Here is a 19,167-nt window from a genome sequence, read left to right as displayed (position 1 = left end):
GGTACTGCTGTTCTTCAGTAGTATAGTTGAAACAGCATATCAAAGAGAGACTTTTGCTTCTATTTTTAGTGTGGGTTCTCAAACTGCACCAAGGAACTCTGGGCAACTGCAGCAAACTCGTGTTGTCCCAGGATATTTAAAATTTTTGAGGTTAACACAATAATATTAGACATTTTGTCAGACACCATGTGACCTAGTAGCTTTAGATAATAAACAGTTTCACTACTTGGCTGTACTATAGTCTTGTTGATGATGTCATATATTCACAAAGCTGAGTTTTTGGTGAATGCTAAGCTGCAAAGTAAGTGTTATGTGCAAATGAATATGGATCAGATATTCGGTCTGATTACAAGGTTTGAAAATTGTAAAATGCCTGAGGGGAACATATAGCCCATTTGTAAGAATAGAGGTTGTTTAAGAATGAAATTAAATTTTTTTTTCTGTTTATGTATACTTTTCTTTTAAAGTGGTACTTGTTTGTCTGGACCTATATATTAAGTTGTTTGGACATAACTATTTAATAAATGGGATTATTAGGTAGGAGTTTTTTCATAGGTCACTGTGAAAAAGTTACTAAAACACTAAGGATGTTGTGAACTGAGAAAGTTTGAGAATCTCTGTTTTAGCTCCTTAAGTATTATTTCCTGTTAAACTGTGGTGTTTCCTTTTCATAGTAGCTCTAATCTTTCATAGTGAGTTTTCCTCAACTACTGTTTCTAGCTGGTGTGTCTGTTGGAGATCCTGTACTCCGCACTGGTAAACCCCTCTCTGTAGAGCTTGGTCCTGGCATTATGGGAGCCATTTTTGATGGTATTCAAAGACCTTTGTCAGATATCAGCAATCAAACCCAAAGTATCTACATTCCTCGAGGAGTAAATGTGTCTGCTCTTAGCAGAGATATCAAATGGGATTTTACACCTTGCAAAAACCTACGGGTATGTCTTTGTAACAAAGATTTCTAAAGTTGGTGAAATAATGTGAAATGAGTATTATTTTGTTCTCTTAGGTCAAATAAAAATAGACCGCAGAAATATAGTTTAAATTTTTCTTTAAATCCACTAGGATTATAGAATTAATATGTTTTATTGATAAGTGAGGCAAATGATTTAAATAATAGCAAGGGTGAGTCTACTTGATGTTTATTTGAACATTAAACAGCAAATGCATTTGTTCTCTAGGTTGGTAGTCACATCACTGGTGGAGATATTTATGGAATTGTATATGAGAATTCGCTCATCAAACACAAAATCATGTTACCCCCACGAAACAGAGGGACTGTAACTTACATTGCTCCACCTGGAAATTACGATACCTCTGTAAGTATCACATAAACTTTATCTTACAGAATGTTCCTACTTATATATGCTAATTGGCCAGTTTTAGTGCCCTAGTTATAGAATTGTTATTTAATGTGTAGATTTTAAGAAATTCCCATAATTTTTTTTAACTTAGGCTTGCGAACACAGAAACATGATTTTTAAAAAACTTTTTGTTATAGAGTTGGCATACAATATTATTTTAGGTTCATAAAATAAAAAATAAACTAATAAATAAATTATTAGTTTATTGTATTTAAAATGCAATATTATTTTAGTCATATGGCATTTATGTACCTTACGATGTGATCACAGTAAGTCTAATAATTATCTGTCATCGTGCAAAGTTATTATATTATTGACATTACTGTGCTGATTGTTACATCCAGGTGCTTATTAGGTGAAGGCAGTAAGAGAACATAGTGTTTCTTTTTGGAGAGAGAAATATCTATGATAACATTTTCCTACCTTGTTAATTTAGACTACATTATTTAAAGCCCTGATTCTTTGTTTTGTTTGTTTTTTTGATTTTTAATGACTGAAACAAAAATGATCTAAAAGTGCAGCTTCTGGAAGAACCATTTATGCTTTCCGCTCTTTGAACTTGATCTTGGCCTCCTGTCTGGCCTTGCGTTTCAGAGCAGGGTCTCTGAAGAAGTCCTTGTTGACGACAGTTTTGTCCAAGGGATATCCACAGAGTACCTTGTGGGCATGAGGTGATTGTAGTTACAAACTTTCAAAGAAGACATGATCTTTGACCTCTTGGCAGTTTTCTTCTTGCCCATGGCAGCTATCACTTTGCGGAGATAGTGGTCAGTTCCAGCCACCAGAGTATGGCTGTAGGGGCGGTCTGAGGTGCCATCATCAATGTTCTTGACGATGACCACTTTGCGTCCGGAGTAGCATCCGGCCAGGACCAGCACCACCTTCCCAGGTTTCATAAACTTGCCCATTTTGAAGGTAGCCACCTGGGCCTAGGACCTAAAGCCCTGATTCTTTAGACATAGAACAGACTTTGATTTTAATTGTCAGTCTATAGTCACATGATTAGTTGGATTATATGAATTCTTGGGTGAGCATTTAAAACTTAGTCTTTTAATGTTATTGATGGTTACATCATATCAACTACACTAGATCCATAATAGTCGTTGTGGGTATGAAGATGACTATTGAGACCGTTGTAGCATATCATTTTTTTCCCCAATAAAATGTGATAAAAGATAATTTTCTAATTATTTCACAAGAATAAGTCTCTTCTATAGCATGTAGAGAGTAAGAGTTAAGATTGGGATTCTGGGCAATCAGCTGGCCTTAACTCACTAGCTTAGAGACTCATTCACTCTTATGTGGAAGAACCACCCTGAAGTGTTTCATAAATCAACAGAATTACAGATTTCTGTAGGTCTGTGGACTTTGAGATTGTTTGTGAATAATAGAAATCATGTCGGTATTCATAAATGTTAGAGTAGTACTCATTATGTTTTTGCTTTTGTAAATTTTAAAAAATATTTAACCTGCCTGGCTGGTGTAGCTTACTGGTTGAGCATAATCCATGCACCAAGAGGTCACTGGTTTGATTCCCAGTCAGGGCACATGGCCAGGTTGTGGGTTCAATCCCCAGTGTGGGGCATGCAAGAGGTGGCCAGTCGATGTTCTCTCTCATCTATGTTTCTATCTTTCTCTCCTTATCCCTTCTTCTCTCTCTGAAATCAGTAAAGAAAAGAAAAATTTTTTTTTAAATCTCTGGACAAAACAAAATTTAAATAATAAAATAAAATAAAAGATTTAACCTTATTAAATGTTTTAGGGTTCTTTAATAGATGTGTTTTTTTTCATTAAAATAGTGTATGAGCATTATAATAAAGTAAATAAAACAAAAAATGGAAAGTAATTTATGAAAATATTCATTTTTCCTCTCCCTCAGCCCAAGGATACCCTCCTGTATTCTTTAAGACTTCTCCCTTGCCCTGGCCGATTTGGCTCAGCGGTTAGACCGTCAGCCCGTGGACCAGAGAGTGTCGGGTTCAGTTCTCACTAAGGGCACTTACCTCAGTTGCAGTTTGTCCCTGGCCCCGGTTGGGATCGTGTGGTTGGCAACCAGTTGATGTGTCTCTCTCTCGTCGATGTTTCTCTCTCTCTCTTCCTCCCTCTCTTCCTCCTGCTCTATCTGAAAATACATGCAAAAAAAGTGTCCTCGGATGAAGATTTAAATAAAGACTTCTCCCTAGGTATATCCAGATAATTTATTTAACTGTCTCTCTTGAGATATCTCGTTCTCAGAAACTCCTAAGCTGTTTTTAATCATAAAAACAATAATACGTGCACCTAATTTTAAAAGATAGAGCTGAATATAAAGATTTACAATAAAAAGTATAAATCTTTCTTCCCACTTACCTACATAACACCTCCCAACTCCCAAGAAGAATCTAGAGTTACTTTGATTTTAGAGGAATAAATGTTCATAAATTTGACTGTATTTGAAATCTTGATGTATCTTTGTAGGATGTGGTCTTGGAGCTTGAATTTGAAGGCATAAAGGAGAAGTTCAGCATGGTCCAGGTGTGGCCTGTACGTCAAGTTCGGCCTGTCACTGAGAAGTTGCCAGCTAATCATCCTTTGTTGACTGGCCAGAGAGTCCTTGATGCCCTTTTTCCGTAAGTTTGAGCTATGTTCCCAGTTTTCTGTCAGAGTTGTTATATGTGCTTATTGTTTCACTTTTTATAGATAAATATTTTTTGTGCTAATCCTATAATAAATTTTCTAGAGAAATAATAGTGAATCAGTTAAATATTTTCATATATTTCCAATGTTTATTATAGAATCAAACCATTAAAGATAACTTATTTTTTCACAGTTGTAAAAGAAAAACATTGATGAAACTTATAGGGGGAAAATTCTTCCAGAAGAAAATCTTTGCCAAAACAATATAATTTTTTTATTTTTTTTTACGTTATCCTAGAATTAGTAGATTGGTATCACTCTAAATTGATAACTTCTGAAATAAACTGACCTCTCTATGCTCCCCAGCAGTCTTTCTTAATTTGTAGTCTACTCTTTGCCATTTTCTTCATCAACTACCACAAAACCTCCTTTCTTATTAAGTCTCAGCCTTCATCATACCCTGCTTTACTTTCAACAAATGACTTCATTTAATTCATAGAAAAGACTGAAGCTATGATACAGTAACTCCCTCAGCCTCTAACTACCAAACCCATATATGTTCCACTTGCCCTCTCAGAATTATTCTATTACTCTCTCATTCTTGTTAGTCAGCACTCCTGTTTCTGCTTCCTTCACTATTTAGCTTATATAGTCTATCACTTTTATAAATATTTGCTAGTACGCTAAATTTTCTTGTTGTTTTGTCTTCTGTCACACCTACCAGGCAAGATTCCTACTATCAATCAGTTCAGTTATGTCTTTCTCCCAAGTCTACACATGAGCTGCTAAGAAAATAAAATAATCAGTGCAAGTTGGTATCTCATTACTGTGTAGCATTCTTTCTGCAGTTCCCTAATTATCATTCTCTTGCTCTGCTATTTGAAACTCTCCACTTGCCTCAGATCTTCGACTTCATTCTTCTCCTTCATTATCAACAAATGATTATATTAGATCCTTCACAGAGAAATTAGAGGCCATCAGATATGGAACTCCTTCCATTTCCTGCCACCAGGCTGATTTAACAAGCATTCCTGTTTTTCCCTTGCTTTTCTCTTTCCGGAGTTTATTCCACCTCATGTCTCCTCAAAGGTCTCCCTCTATCAGTTATCTTTCCTTTATCTCCCATCTAATGAAAAAAAATCTGCCATCTTACCCTTTTCCCCTTTCTACCTTCCACTATTCTCCTCATATTCACAGCCGCACCTTTGGAAAAATGAATAGTTGTTTCCACTTTTCCTACTGTAATTCACTGTACTACTCCGACCTTGGCTCCACCACTCAGTTGAAACTACTCTCACTGACATAATCAGTCACTCCCATACTAATAATTCAATAAATATGTTTTAGTATTTTCTTAATTTCTATAACTTTAGATATTTCTACTCTTTCCTCTTTGAAACACCTTCTTTTTTTGTTCTTGTTAGCTTCTGTCCACAAGTTCTAATTCTCCATTGCAGATTTAATCTGCCTTAATTTTGATATTTCTTAGAGTTTTTTCTCTTTTACTCATTATAATATATCTTCCTCTCTGTGGATAACTTTATCCACTCTCATGACTTAAATATTTATCTATCTATCTATCTATCTATCTATCTATCTATCTAGTCTGTTTCTTCATCCCAAATTTCTTCTGAGTTCCAGATTCATATATGAAACTCTTCTTATTATACCTCTCCTTTTTGACTGTCTTACAGTCAGTATGTTCAAAACTAAATAATCACCTTAATCACCACTTCCTTCCTTAAAACTTGCTCATCTTTCTTTATTACCTCTCCCAACAGATGTCATTATCATCTATCCATCCAGTGAATGCCAAATCTAAGATCTGTTACTTCTCTCAAGGATCATTCTTACCCCCTTCTACATTTAATTATTGAACAAGTGCTTTTATTCTTTTCTCTAAGTATTTTCTTTTTTGTATGTTTTATTATTGTTGTTATTTATTTTTTTAGAGAGAGAGGAAGGGGGAGAGAGATAGAAACATTGATGTGGAAGAGATATATCAATCGGCTGCCTCCTTCACGCCCCCTACTGGGGATTGAGCCTGCAACCCTGGCATATGCCCTGACCGGGAATTGAACCATGGGATGATGCTCAATCCACTGAGCCACACCAGCCGGGCTCCCTAAATATTTCTTATCTATATCTTTACTTATCTACATTCCTACTCCATGACCCTATTTAAGGCTCTTACCCTGACTCCTGCAATAATCTTATTTAATCAGACTTGCTATCTCTAGTCTTGCTTTCTTTCTAAGTGATTGTCCATAGTACATAGTGATCCATTTAAAACACATGTCTGAACCTGAACTGCTTTCTTGAAACTCTTAAGTGCTCTTCATTGCTTTTAAAACACACAGCCCTGACCAGTGTGGCTCAGTTGCTTGAGTGTCATCCCATGCGCTGAAAGGTCACTGGTTGGATTCCTCGTCAGGGCACATGCCTGAGTTGCAGCCTCAATCCCCAATAGGGATCATGTAGGAAGTAGCCAATTGATGTTTCTCTCTCTCTCCATCTCCCTTGCTCTCTCAATGAAAAATATTTTTTAAAATATTGAGACAAATACACACTTCTTAATTCCTTACAAAGCCGTCTATAGTCTGGTCTTTGCTTACCTTTCAATGTTGTCTGAGCCACTTGACTGCCCAACTACTTCCTTATGTACCATCTTCCAGACATACAGAGGACGGTTAATTTATCAAGCAGTGTTCCCTCTTGGATCTTTGGCCATGCTGTTCCCTCTGCTGAAAATGTTACTTCCCTTTATCTGGTTAATTTCTGTTTCCTTTAAGGTCTTAGCTTCTTTCTACTCCAACCCAGTGTTCTACTTTGCACCCCTTCCTGTGTATTCCCACAATACCTTGGTTGTTTTCTGTGATAGCACTTTTTACATTAGACTGCTAAACTTCCAAACTGGGGCACACCCAGACCAGCCTGCCCTCCCTAGATTAATAGTGATTTGAAAGAGGTGTATAAAGCCACAGGATGAATGGGTATGCCTTCTGAATTTATCAGTCACTGAAAGGTTTGTAGGAGAAAAGATTTTAATGCATGTCAGTCTTATTTTTTTAAAGTCTATTATTATTAAAGATGCAATGTTTTAGTGACTTTTATGATAAAACTCAATATTTCAAATAAATTAAAAAGCAAACAGACAAACAAAAAACACTATTATAGGTACAAACCAGGGGATCAATTATATCTGTCTTTGTAAGTGTATACATATAGATGCACATGAAAACATTTCAATGTGCTTTCTCTCTTTAACTTATATTTCTATGGCACTTACCTATTTTATTTTTTTAGTTTATTTTTATTACAAAGAAATTTCCCTTGGTGTTACATCTCATTTCTCCTGTCCTGACCCTCCCACCCTTCACACATACTCAGTGTGTGAGCGCACACACATACTGCAACATTCCCTTTCCTCTTAAGATTATTTCACTCTCCATTGCCACATTTTAGGGAAAGTTTGAAAGTGGCTGCTAATAGTATTGTAATCACCAACCGACTGCAGTTTACCTCACTGGAGTATAAGCGCTCTGAGTACAGAAATATGGCTATTTTTTTTTTTTTTTAATTTTCATCCGAGGATATGTTTTTTATCGATTGTTAGAAAAAGGGGAAAGGGAGGAGAGAAAGAGAATGAGAGAGAGAGAGACATCAATATCAGGGAGAAACATCAATCAGTTGCCTTCCATATGTACCCCAACCTTGGATGGAACCCACAACCTAGGTATGTGCCCTGACTGGAAATCAAACCCACAAACTTTTGGTGTACAGGACAATGCTCCCCCCAACTGAGTCACCTAGCTAGGGCAAACATGGCTATCTTATTTACTGTTGTCTTTCTAGCATCTCCAAGCACAGTTTTTAATGCCCAGGAAGTACTTTGTAAATAATTATTGGATGGATAAAAGGGATTGACTTAATACCTTATCAAAAGTCTTTGTTCATTCACAGCAAGATGTAAATTTAAAGTATTTTTGCCTCAGGAGACAACATTCAAAAGTTTATATTTAGCTTTAATTCATATATTGTCCTTTCATGAACTAATTTCAGTAAGCATTCAGAATATCATTAGTACTATTATATTTATTTTTTGTATCACTTTTCCTAAGGTACCCTGTGGAATATACTTTCACTTTGCATCTATTAAAGATGATAGATATGATCAATGATAAAAAAGCAAACAAACAAAAAACACTATTATAGGTACAAACCAGGGGAGCAATTATATCTATCTTTGTAAGTGTATACGTATAGATGCACATGAAAACATTTCAATGTTTTCTTTCTTTCTTAATATTTCTTTCTTTATATTTCTATGGCACTTACCTATTTAATTTTTTAATATATTTTTATTTATCTTTATTGTTGAGAGTATTACAGATGTTCCCTTACCTATTTTATTAACTAGTATTTATTAGCAAGTAAAGTAATTCATACTGTTTTTTTTCTTTAGATGTGTACAGGGAGGAACTACTGCAATCCCTGGGGCTTTCGGCTGTGGAAAGACAGTGATATCGCAATCTCTGTCCAAGTATTCCAATAGTGATGTAATCATTTACGTAGGATGTGGTGAAAGAGGAAATGAGATGTCTGAAGTCCTCCGTGACTTCCCAGAGGTCTGTATCTATAAAATTTCAAATAATATTTTAGAGAAAATACTATTAACCAACTTTCACTAGCAAGTAATAAAACTTTATGTTAGATCTGGAACATTGCTCTCATTTGTCAAGGATCTTTTGAGGAGTTTTCTAATTGTATTTGTAATTTATTTTGTATATTTAACGAAAGAAATTTGAATTTTTCAGCCAGGCACTTGAACGTTTTTTGTGGTCTGGTGGTTTTCAGTTATTGGGAGAAATATAAAATTGACAATAGGCTTTATATGATTTTCTAGGTTACTGTAGCAATACTCCTTTTTTCATAAAATAAAAGATTTCGCTTAGGAAATGGAAACAATGGCTATCATCTTTACAGCACAGTGGGACAAGGAGATGAGGTTGGAGTGATGGGGAATGTTACTTTGACAACACTGATTAGAAGATAGACAGATTGTACAAAAGACTAAAGTATTCTATTTAGAAATTAGAAGATCACTAATAGATTGTTTGCCTCTAGCTCACAATGGAAGTTGATGGTAAAGTAGAGTCAATTATGAAGAGGACAGCTTTGGTAGCCAATACCTCCAACATGCCTGTGGCTGCTAGAGAAGCCTCTATTTATACTGGTGAGTATATGCATAGGAATACAAGCCATTAACATTTGTTCTTAAGTTTAGAGCTAGCACCAAACTTTTTATTTTCCAAAGAACATATTTCATTCTAAATTACTTCTGTACCTATAACCATATCCCTAGTTTTTAAAAAATATTATATCTTGAGAATATGTAAATATGACATTTATAAAGCCGTGCCAATCTTTTTTTTTAATCTTTATTGTAGACTGTATTACAGATGTTCCTCATTTTTCCCCCATTGACCCACTCCTCCCCACTACCATCCCCCCTGCTGCCTTTCCCCACACTGTTGTCTGTGTCCATTGGTTATGCATATATGCATATAAGTTCTTTGGTTTATTTCTTCCCACCCCCCAACCTCCCTTCCCTTTGAGTTTTGTCAGTCTAGCAACCAATTTGTACTTAATCCCTTCACCTTTTTCACCCATTCCCCCAACCCCCTCCCATCTGGCAACCAACAAAATGTTCTCTATATCTATGAGAATGTTTCTGTTCTGCTTGTTCATTTTGTTTGTAGATTCAGTTGTTGATAGATATGTATTCATTGCCTTTTTGTTTGTTCATATTTTTTATCTTTTTCTTCAAGAAGATCCTTCAACATTTCCTATAATAATGGCTTGGTGGTGATAAACTCCTTTAGCTTTTCCTTGTCTGAGAAACTCTTTTTATGGCCGTCGGTTTTAAATGACAGCTTTGCAGGATACAGTAACCTTGGTTATAGGTTCTTGCGTTTCATCACTCTGAATATTTCTTGCCACTCCCTTCTGGCCTGCAAAGTTTCTTTTGAGAAATCAGCTGACAGCCTTATGGGAACTCGCTTGTAGGTAACTAACTGCCTTTCTCTTGCTGCTTTTAAGATTCTCTCTTTGTCTTGAACCTTTTGCGTTTTGATGATGATGTGTCTTGGTGTGGGCCTCTTGAGATTCATCTTGTTTGGGACTCTCTGTGCTTCCTGAACTTGTATGTCTGTTTCCTTCACCAAGTTAGGGAACTTTTCTGCCATTATTGTTTCAAACAGGTTTTCAATTTCTTGTTTTCTCTCTTCTCCTTCTGGCACCCCCAAGATGGGAATGTTGGCACGCTTGAGGTTGTCCCAGAGGCTCCTTACACTATCCTCATTTTTTTTTATTCTTTTTTTTTTTTGCTGTTCTGATTGGGTGTTTTTTGTTTCCTTCTATTCCAAATCGATGGTTTGCTTCTTGGCTTTATGTACTCTACTATTGAATCTGTGTAAATTATTCTTTATTTCAGTTAGTGCCTCCTTCATTTCTGACTGGTCCGATTTTATGCTCTTGAGGCCCTCACTAAGTTTGCTGAGGTTCTCGCTAAGTCCACTGAGCATCGTTATAAGTAGTGTTTTGAACTCAGTATCTGTTAGGTTGCTTATCTCCATTTCGCTTAGTTCTTTTCCTGGGGTTTTGTTCTGTTCTTTCATTTGGGACCTGCTTCTTCATCTCATTTTGGCTGCCTCCCTGTGTTTGTTTCTATGTATTACTTAACACGAGGTATGAGGCTAGCTGAGACTAGATGCTGCTTGTTTGAAAGAATTTAGGAAAACCTGAAGCAGGATCCAAGACAGGGCAGTCCTATGGTAAAGCAACTGGCAACAGCTTGGGTGGGCCTGAAAGTGGGTGGGGCGGGGTCTCAGGGAATCACCAGGGCGGGGCTACCAGTGTGAGCCAGGTTGCTGGAGTCCCAGATATGGCGGCTGTCTGCTGCCTCAGGGAAGGGCTCACCAAAGGAACAAAGGCCTCTGACAACACATTTGTCCTGGAGAAAGCCCCCTCTCCAGCCCTCGCTCCAGTGCCAAACATCTCAGTTCTTCCCTGTGTGTCTCTGGTGCCCCTCGAGCTGCCTCCCCTCCAAGCTTAGAGGGAGGGAGTCCGATAAGTCCATGCATAGGCCCTTTAAGGAGCTGCCTGGGGCTCCAGCTGCTTCAGCTTCCCTGAGCCTCAGTTCCCGCTGGTTTTCCAGCCAGAAGTTATGGGGACTTCTCTTCCTGGCACTGGAACCCTGAGCAGGGCGCCTGGTGTGTGACAGGGACCCCTCAGTCCTCAGGGAGGATCTTCCCAGTTGAGGTATCCTCCTGATTTTTATCCACCACACATGGGTCTGGGACCAGTCGTTGCGCCTCTGCCCCTCCTACCAGTCTGGATGTGGCTGCTTCTTTAATTCTGTAGTTGTAGGACTTCCATTCAACTTGATTTCAGGTGGTTTTGGATGATGGTTGTTCTGTAGTTATAAGTTTGATGTGGTTGTGGGAGGACGCGATACCAGGTTTACCTATGCTGCCATATGACTGGAAGTCCATAAGTAATACTTCTTAAAGACTTTGTTCATGGAACCATTTTTTGGAAGCCTCAGAAATCAGTACTTTTTCTTCTGAAATAAATACTATGATAAATAGTTAAGTGCTGAATTTTTCAGCAACTATCTTGTTTAACTTACTATAAGCCTCTGTTTCTTTACTGGTAAAATAAAGGAATTAGAACCATAGATTTTGAGACTGTTACAATGGAACAAATACTGTACATTTCTAATACCTTAGAGTTGCATAATTCTTTGTACTTTTCACAGGGCATTTATATGTGTCTTTTAATCTGATATAGGTAGATAGAGCAAGAGTTTTTTTTATTTTATTGTTAATCCTCACCCGAGGATATTTTCCATTAATTCTCTAGATAGAGTGGAAGGGAGGAAAGGAGAGAGAAAGAGAGAAACATTCATGTGAGAGAGATACATCGATTGGCTGCCCCCCGCATAACCCTGACCAGGGCCAGGTATTGAACCTGCAACCTAGGTACGTGCCCCTGATTAGGAATTGAACCCTCAACCCCTAGATCTACGGGCTGACTCTCTAACTGCTTAGCCAAACTGGTCAGGGCAAAATTTTTTTTTATTTTAACATATTAGAAACCACACTGGGAAATGAAGTTACCTAGCTAAGTGTAATGACAGAACAGGAACTAGAATCCAGCACCTCTTTCTGTATGTTAGCTTCTTCTAAGTGGTTTACTGTATGTGATTTTACAGGACAGGAGTTGATCTGCATAGCAGAGTGATCTGGATAATATTATTCATGTTAATAACTTATGCTACCCTTGAGAAATAACCAAACAAGCTAATTAGTTGAGGGTTTTTTCGGTGTGTGGGATATATAGAAAAAAACTATATTGCCCTGGCTGGTTTGGCTCAGCAGTTAGAGCATTAGCCCGCAGACCTAAGAGTCCCAGGTTCAATTCCAGCCAAGGGCACGTGCCTTGCCTTAGTTGTAGTTCATCCCAGGCCCTGATGGGGGTCGTGCAGGTGGCAACAAGTCAATGTGTTTCTCTCACATCTCTCTTCCTTCCTTCCTCTCTCCCACTCTATCTGAGGATAAATGGAAATATATCCTTGGGTGAGGATTAAAAAAAAAAAGAAAATAAAAACGCTATATTGGAAATTCATTTCAAACTTAATTATATTAATAGGGATAAGAATAGAGAATTAATAGGGATAAGAATAGAATATACATTCTACCCTTTAGAATGTATATCACATTAAGGTAGATTAGGGTATGGCAACAAATAAACCCAAATATAATTGCTCAATGTAATAGATGTTTATTTAAGATGGTCAGGGGACTCTCTACTCTGTCATTCTGATCTGGGACCTAGGCTGAAAAGAACCCTTTCATTTCAGCACATGCCCTCCAGGGCTCCTGGGAGCTCTCTCCCTCTGAGTATGCCAGAAGGAAGAAAGAACATGGAAGGTTGTGTTGGCTTGCCTTGCAGTGGAACACATTCGTTTGACTTATATTTCATTAGCTAGAGGTCAGTTACACAGCCATATCTAAATGCAAAGGAGGCTAGGAAATATAATTCAGCCCTGAACCCAAAAAAAGAATAGAATTTGATGAAACAGCAGTCTGTCTCATGTACTTACTGTTTTAAAGTTTTCTCAAGGGTTTATACATTATAGGATTATAACTTATAGTATTCTTCCCAATTTAGGAATTACACTGTCAGAGTATTTCCGTGACATGGGCTATAATGTCAGTATGATGGCTGACTCTACTTCCAGATGGGCTGAGGCCCTTAGAGAAATCTCTGGTCGCTTAGCTGAAATGCCTGCAGGTAAGTCTTTTTGTTACTTATTATGTAAACCAAACTGATAGGTTTGGGGAGGCTGGCCTAGAACCTCTCTCTTTAACTTTTTTTTCATTTTTCAGATAGTGGATATCCTGCATATCTTGGTGCCCGTCTGGCTTCTTTCTATGAGCGAGCAGGCAGGGTGAAATGTCTCGGAAATCCTGAAAGAGAAGGGAGTGTCAGCATTGTAGGAGCGTAAGCACCTAAACTGTTTACTTTTCAAAGGAAAAAAGGGTCATTTATTTTAAAGAGAGAAAATATTTAACCCCCTCTGAGGGCAGTGATTCTTACTCAGGTTGCACATCAGAGTCACCCGAGGAGCTCTTTAGGTCATTTCTATATGTTCTAGTTCCATAAATGTGACTTGACAGATTTATTACTTTTAAGTCACAATATCCCAAGAACTACTTAGAGAATTATAGACATGTTAAGGTAAAATTATATTGTGATAAAGACAATGCGCAGATTCATAATCACTACATAAAGCCATACGTAGCTCTCAAAGCTTTTATTTCCTTCTTGCTTCATCTGTTTGATTAGAATAATGAAACTGCTTATAATAAATATTTGTCTTATTTCTTGTACTAGAAAGTGTTTTATTGTTATTCTCATTTGTTAATTAGAACTGGCTTCTCCTTAAAAATTTTATGTAATATTTTTTCCAAAGGTCATTACTAAAATTACTAATATTAAAAAGTCATTTAAATTAAAATTGACTTTCATATACAAGTTATTTTTCATAAGCATTTATTTTTTATATAAGTATTTCTAATGACTTTTTTTCCTTTTAAATTTAGAGTTTCTCCACCTGGTGGTGATTTTTCTGACCCAGTTACATCTGCTACTCTTGGTATTGTTCAGGTATATCTTTTCTAATGCAGTCAATGTCCTAGCTCACCACCTTCCCCCACCCTCACAGGCTATTCTAATGTTATCCAAATCATCATGAAATACTTAATTTCACCACTAAAGAGTAGGCAATGGTAAAGTCTGTTTTAGTGTTTTATGAACATTCTGATCACCGAGAACCTTTAATGATGTCTGTTTTTTCTTAGCTATTTACCTAGGGTTTATAGTAAACTATATAAGTGGGAAATATATCCAGGGTAGCAAAGTTTTATTAATGTTAGAGTAATACCACCCTTTAAATTAGAAATAAACTTTAGGTGTAGAAATAAATGGGCCCAAAAATGTGTAATAACAAAAACTCAATAGAGTTTTTTTTTTTTCCTCATGGTATGGCCCAAGGCAGATGATCCTTCCATCTTGTGGCTCCACTGTCTCCTGGCCTGATACTCATCTGTATCTAGATGGCCCAAAGGGAAACTGGAGAAGGCATACCTACTTTCTGAACCTTTGCCTCAGACCCAGTACTTCACTATTCTGTTAGCCAAACCAGATGAAAGCAAAGCTGGAAAAATATAGATTTGCCTAGGTAGCTGCTTCCCAGTGACAAGGCTTGAATGTTCATGGATAGCTAGCCAGCTCAACCACTGAAAGAAGCCTAAGTGAAAGATGGGTACAAATAGGGCTATATTTTAAAAAAGAAACTTGATGCATTCATAAGTATATGTATTATTCATGTGGGAAAAAAATAGCATAGCATATAGTCTATTTTTATTTATGTTTTTGTCACTATCATATTAAATGAAATGGCAGAAGCTAAATTTACAACTCTCAGGGTCTTTAACTTTTGCTAAAAATTTGAGTTTTCAGTTGTAGGGAAAAGGGGAGCAACGTTAGGGATGTAAAAAATACATGTGGCCCTAGCCAGTTTGGCTCAGCAGTTAGAGCGTCGGCCTGCAGTCCAGAGAGACCCGGGTTCAGTTCCCGCTAAGGGCATGTACCTCGGTTGCAGTTTGTCCCCGGCCTTGGTTGGGTCGTGTGGGTGGCAGCCACTCGATGTGTCCCTTTCACGTTGATGTTTCTCTCTCTCTCCCCCCTTCCCGCTCTATCTGAACAAAAAAAAATGGAAAAATGTCCTCGGGTGAGGATTAAAAAAAAAAAATGTGAATGTTTGGCCTCAGAAAGATAACTTTCAGGTCTTACTGTATTGGCCCTTCATGATAGGGAACTGAATTTAATCAGAACATTTAGAGTTGTTGTTGTTTTTTCATCAAAATGAAGTGTCTATTCTATCCCAAGAGACATTTTCTGATTCATTTGTTTATATTGCACCATAATAATCTTCAAAACAATCAGTTTTTCTTTTTGCTATCCAATTTGAAACACTATTAAGGAAATTTAGATAGATTTTAATTTGATTTGTAAATACTATCAATTCTGAAACTGAAAGGAATATATTTTTTAATTGCAAGTTTTATACTACTTCAATTATACTTTGTATGTACTAAAAATATATATTATTTGACCAAAAAAATATGTGGAATTGCATATTTAAGACAAATAAACCTCAATACTATTTTTTTCATTTTAATTTTTTAAGAAAAATTATTGTTTGTTTGCTTTATTTTTAATTCAGGTGTTCTGGGGCTTAGATAAGAAACTAGCTCAACGTAAGCATTTCCCCTCTGTCAACTGGCTAATCAGCTACAGCAAGTATATGCGTGCCTTGGACGAGTACTATGACAAACACTTCACAGAGTTTGTTCCTCTGAGGACCAAAGCTAAGGAGATTCTTCAGGAAGAAGAAGATCTGGCAGAAATTGTACAGCTTGTGGGAAAGGTGAGTTATAAAATCCCCCTGGAGTGTTGTAAGGACAGATAGAACCTTGGATATGCAGATTCTGCCTAGCAAAATGAGAACTTATTAAGTATTTTTAAACTAATAGAATCATAGGTTATTTCTTTATCTAGCAGATATTTGAGAGACCTGCTTGTGTTATGAAAGTAAAAAGGTAATTATTGTTTTGATTTTCTGTTGGTGAGTAGCAAATTAGGTGAGTAGCAAATCACTCTGACACTTAGTGACTTAAAAGTGATTTTTTTGGTTTTGTTTTTTAAATCCTCACCCAAGGATATTTTTCCATTTATTTTCAGATAGAGTAGGAGGGAGGGGGAAGAAAGGGGGGGTGTGGGGGTGAGGAGAAAGAGAAAGAGACAGCGATTAGTTGCTTCCTGCACTACACCAACCAGCTCTAGGGACTGAACTGCAACTGAGGTACCTGCCCTTCACTAAAATCAAACCTACCACTCTTTAGTCCGCAGGTAGATGCTCCAGCCATTGAGCCAAACCGGTCAGGGCTTAAAAGCATTTTATTGCTCATGATTTGGGGTTTGATAGGATCAGTTGGGCATTCTTGTTTGGGATCCACATATAGTTGCAGTTATATGATGGCTTAGGCTATAGTTATTTGAAAGTTTCTTCCTTCACATTCCTGGTGTCTTGGGCTGGGATGGCTGGAACAGCTAAGAGTTGGCTGGATGTTTCTGTCTCTATATGGCATGTCCACATAGCAGTGCAGAGTTCTCAAAGTGAGGATAAAAAAAGAAAGGAAGTCTGGCTGGTGTGGCTCAGCGGTTGAGCATCGACCCATGCACCAAGAGGTCACTGGTTTGATTCCTGGCCAGGACACATGCCCAGGTTGTGGGCCTGATTCCCAGTGGGGGGCATGTGGGAGGCATGTGGGAGGTGGCCAATTGACGTTCTCTCTCATTGATGTTTCTATCTCTTTCTCCCTTTCATTTCCTCCCTCTCTAAAATCAATTAAGGGACAAAAATTTTTTTTTTTGAAAGAAAGGAAGTGGAAATCACTAGCCTCTTAAACCAGGGCCCCCAAATCAGTATAATATCACTCTGTCTTACTGTTTTAGTCAGAGTAGTTATAGAGCTTACCCACATACAAGGATAGGGGCTTCCAGTTCAGAGTAGTCAGTTAAAAGAAGTAACTGAATTGTTAGAGCCTTTATATTCTTTTCAATCACTTAATAGCACTTGACATGATCCTGGTGTTATTGTAGGTTAGAAAGAAACTCTTAATTACTTTTTATTTTTTTTTATCCTCACCCAAGGATATGTTTGTTGATTTGAGAGAGAGAGAGGAACATGGATGTGAAGGAGATATGAAAGAGAAACCTTGATCATTTGCCTCCTATACACATCCCGACCAGGTACTGAACCGGCAACCTAGGGATGTGCCCTGACTGGGAATCGAACCCATAACTTTTTGGTGTATGGGATGATGTTCCAACCATCTGAGCTACCTCGCCAGGGCTTGGTTTACTTTTATTTCTTGAATTAGAGTAGCCAAATTAGAGGGCGTAGAGATTGGATCTATTAAAAGACATTTTTTTCAGGAGCACTAAAGCTAGGAAGAATTGGATTCTACCCACCATCACCTTCCCAGTTAGAAATCTATTATCAGATAACCCTCTGAGGTTATTTTCGATCACTGAACATGTACATACCCTCTTTTTTCTTCCCACAAGTATTTGTCATAAAAAGACAAATATTGTATGATTCCGCTTATGTTAGGTATCTAAATAGTTAAATTTATAGAGAGAAGAAAGTAGAAGGAGTGGTTATCAGAGGCTGGGTGGAGGAGGAAAAAGGGAGCTGTTTAATGGGATTAGAGTTTCAGGTTTGCAAGATGAAAAGTTACGAAAATCTGTTTCACAACAATGTGAATATACTCTATAGTACTGAACTACACTTAGAAATGGTGATGATAAATTTTACATTATATTTTTTACCACCATATAAAAGAACATCAATCAGAAAGTAGTTATGAAGTGAATTTATAAATGATAGGTGATTCTGTGTGATTAGATAGTTTCTGCTTGCTCATTGATTACAACCATAGTCCCACATTATGGAAGTAAATATCTAAAATTATATATTTTTTCTCTTCTAGGCTTCTCTAGCAGAAACAGATAAAATCACTCTGGAGGTAGCCAAACTTATCAAAGATGATTTCCTACAACAAAATGGATATACTCCTTATGACAGGTAACCTATCCTGCTATTTCTTTGTTTCTTTTTTTTATTTTTTATTTTTTATTTTTCAATTACAGTTGTACAATATTATATTAGCTTCAAGTGTATAACTGGTACAACTAGGGACATTTATATGGCTTACAAAGTGATTGCCTTAATAATTCTAGTACCCATCTGACACCACACATAATTTATTACAGTGTTATTGACTATTTTCCCTATTCTGTATATTATATCCCCATGACAGTTCTTTAACTACCAATTTGTACTTCTTCAATCTCTTCACTTTTTTCATCCAATTGTGCCCCCATTCCTCCATCTGGCAACCTTCAAAATGTTCTCTGTATTTATGAGTCTGTTTATAGTCAACTTGTTCGTTTATTTATTTTTTTTAGATTTTCCATCTATGTGAAAATCATATGGCATTTGTCTTTTGCTGTCTAACTCATTTTACTCAGCACAGTACTCTCTAGGTTCAATCATGTTGCAGATGGCAAGATTTCATTCTTTTTTATGACTGAGTCATATTCCATTGTATATATACGCTACTTCTTTATCCATTCGTTTTTCTTTTTTTTTTTTTTTTATGAATTTTTATTTATTTTTTTGTTACAGATATTTTACCTTTTTACCCCATTGGCACCCCACCCCACCCCACCTCCGCCCCGTCCCCGGCTTAGTTGTCCATGTCCATTGGTCATGCATACATGCATATAAGTTCTGAGGTTTATCTCTTCCCACCCCCCACCCCCCATCCCCTCTTCTGAGGGATGTCAGTCTGTGCCCTACTTCCATGTGTCTGGGTTTACTGTATTCCTCAGACTGTTATGTTCATTATATTCCGTATATAAGTGAGATCATGTGGTATTTGTCTTTTTCTGCTTGGCTTCTTTCACTTAGGATAATACTTTCCAGGTC

At 37.1% G+C, this 19,167-nt stretch overlaps 1 protein-coding gene and 1 pseudogene across 5 annotated transcripts in view; one reads left to right on the top strand and one right to left on the bottom strand.

The window, feature by feature from the left end:
* Window positions 1-19,167, top strand: part of ATP6V1A (ATPase H+ transporting V1 subunit A) — a 59,389-nt gene that overhangs the window by 30,191 nt on the left and 10,031 nt on the right. For 3 of the 5 annotated variants that reach the window (XM_036242726.1, XM_036242728.1, XM_036242727.1), the window contains exons 4-13: window positions 721-935; window positions 1,179-1,316; window positions 3,819-3,970; window positions 8,443-8,605; window positions 9,105-9,213; window positions 13,215-13,337; window positions 13,433-13,547; window positions 14,150-14,213; window positions 15,835-16,038; window positions 18,167-18,261. In XM_036242726.1, the coding sequence (XP_036098619.1) occupies window positions 721-935; window positions 1,179-1,316; window positions 3,819-3,970; window positions 8,443-8,605; window positions 9,105-9,213; window positions 13,215-13,337; window positions 13,433-13,547; window positions 14,150-14,213; window positions 15,835-16,038; window positions 18,167-18,261 (1,378 nt within the window). Of the gene's footprint in view, window positions 1-720; window positions 936-1,178; window positions 1,317-3,818; window positions 3,971-8,442; window positions 8,606-9,104; window positions 9,214-13,214; window positions 13,338-13,432; window positions 13,548-14,149; window positions 14,214-15,834; window positions 16,039-16,169; window positions 16,253-18,166; window positions 18,262-19,167 lie in introns of those variants that run through there. The other 2 variants (XM_036242729.1, XM_036242730.1) reach the window with 2 other exon arrangements.
* LOC118617112 lies at window positions 1,871-2,269 on the bottom strand (annotated as a pseudogene).

This window comes from Molossus molossus, unplaced genomic scaffold (assembly GCF_014108415.1).
Source record: "Molossus molossus isolate mMolMol1 unplaced genomic scaffold, mMolMol1.p scaffold_m16_p_5, whole genome shotgun sequence".
NCBI lineage: Eukaryota > Metazoa > Chordata > Mammalia > Chiroptera > Molossidae > Molossus > Molossus molossus.
The sequence above is the reverse complement of the archived record's forward strand: the minus strand, read 5'-3'. Positions and strand labels throughout refer to the sequence as shown.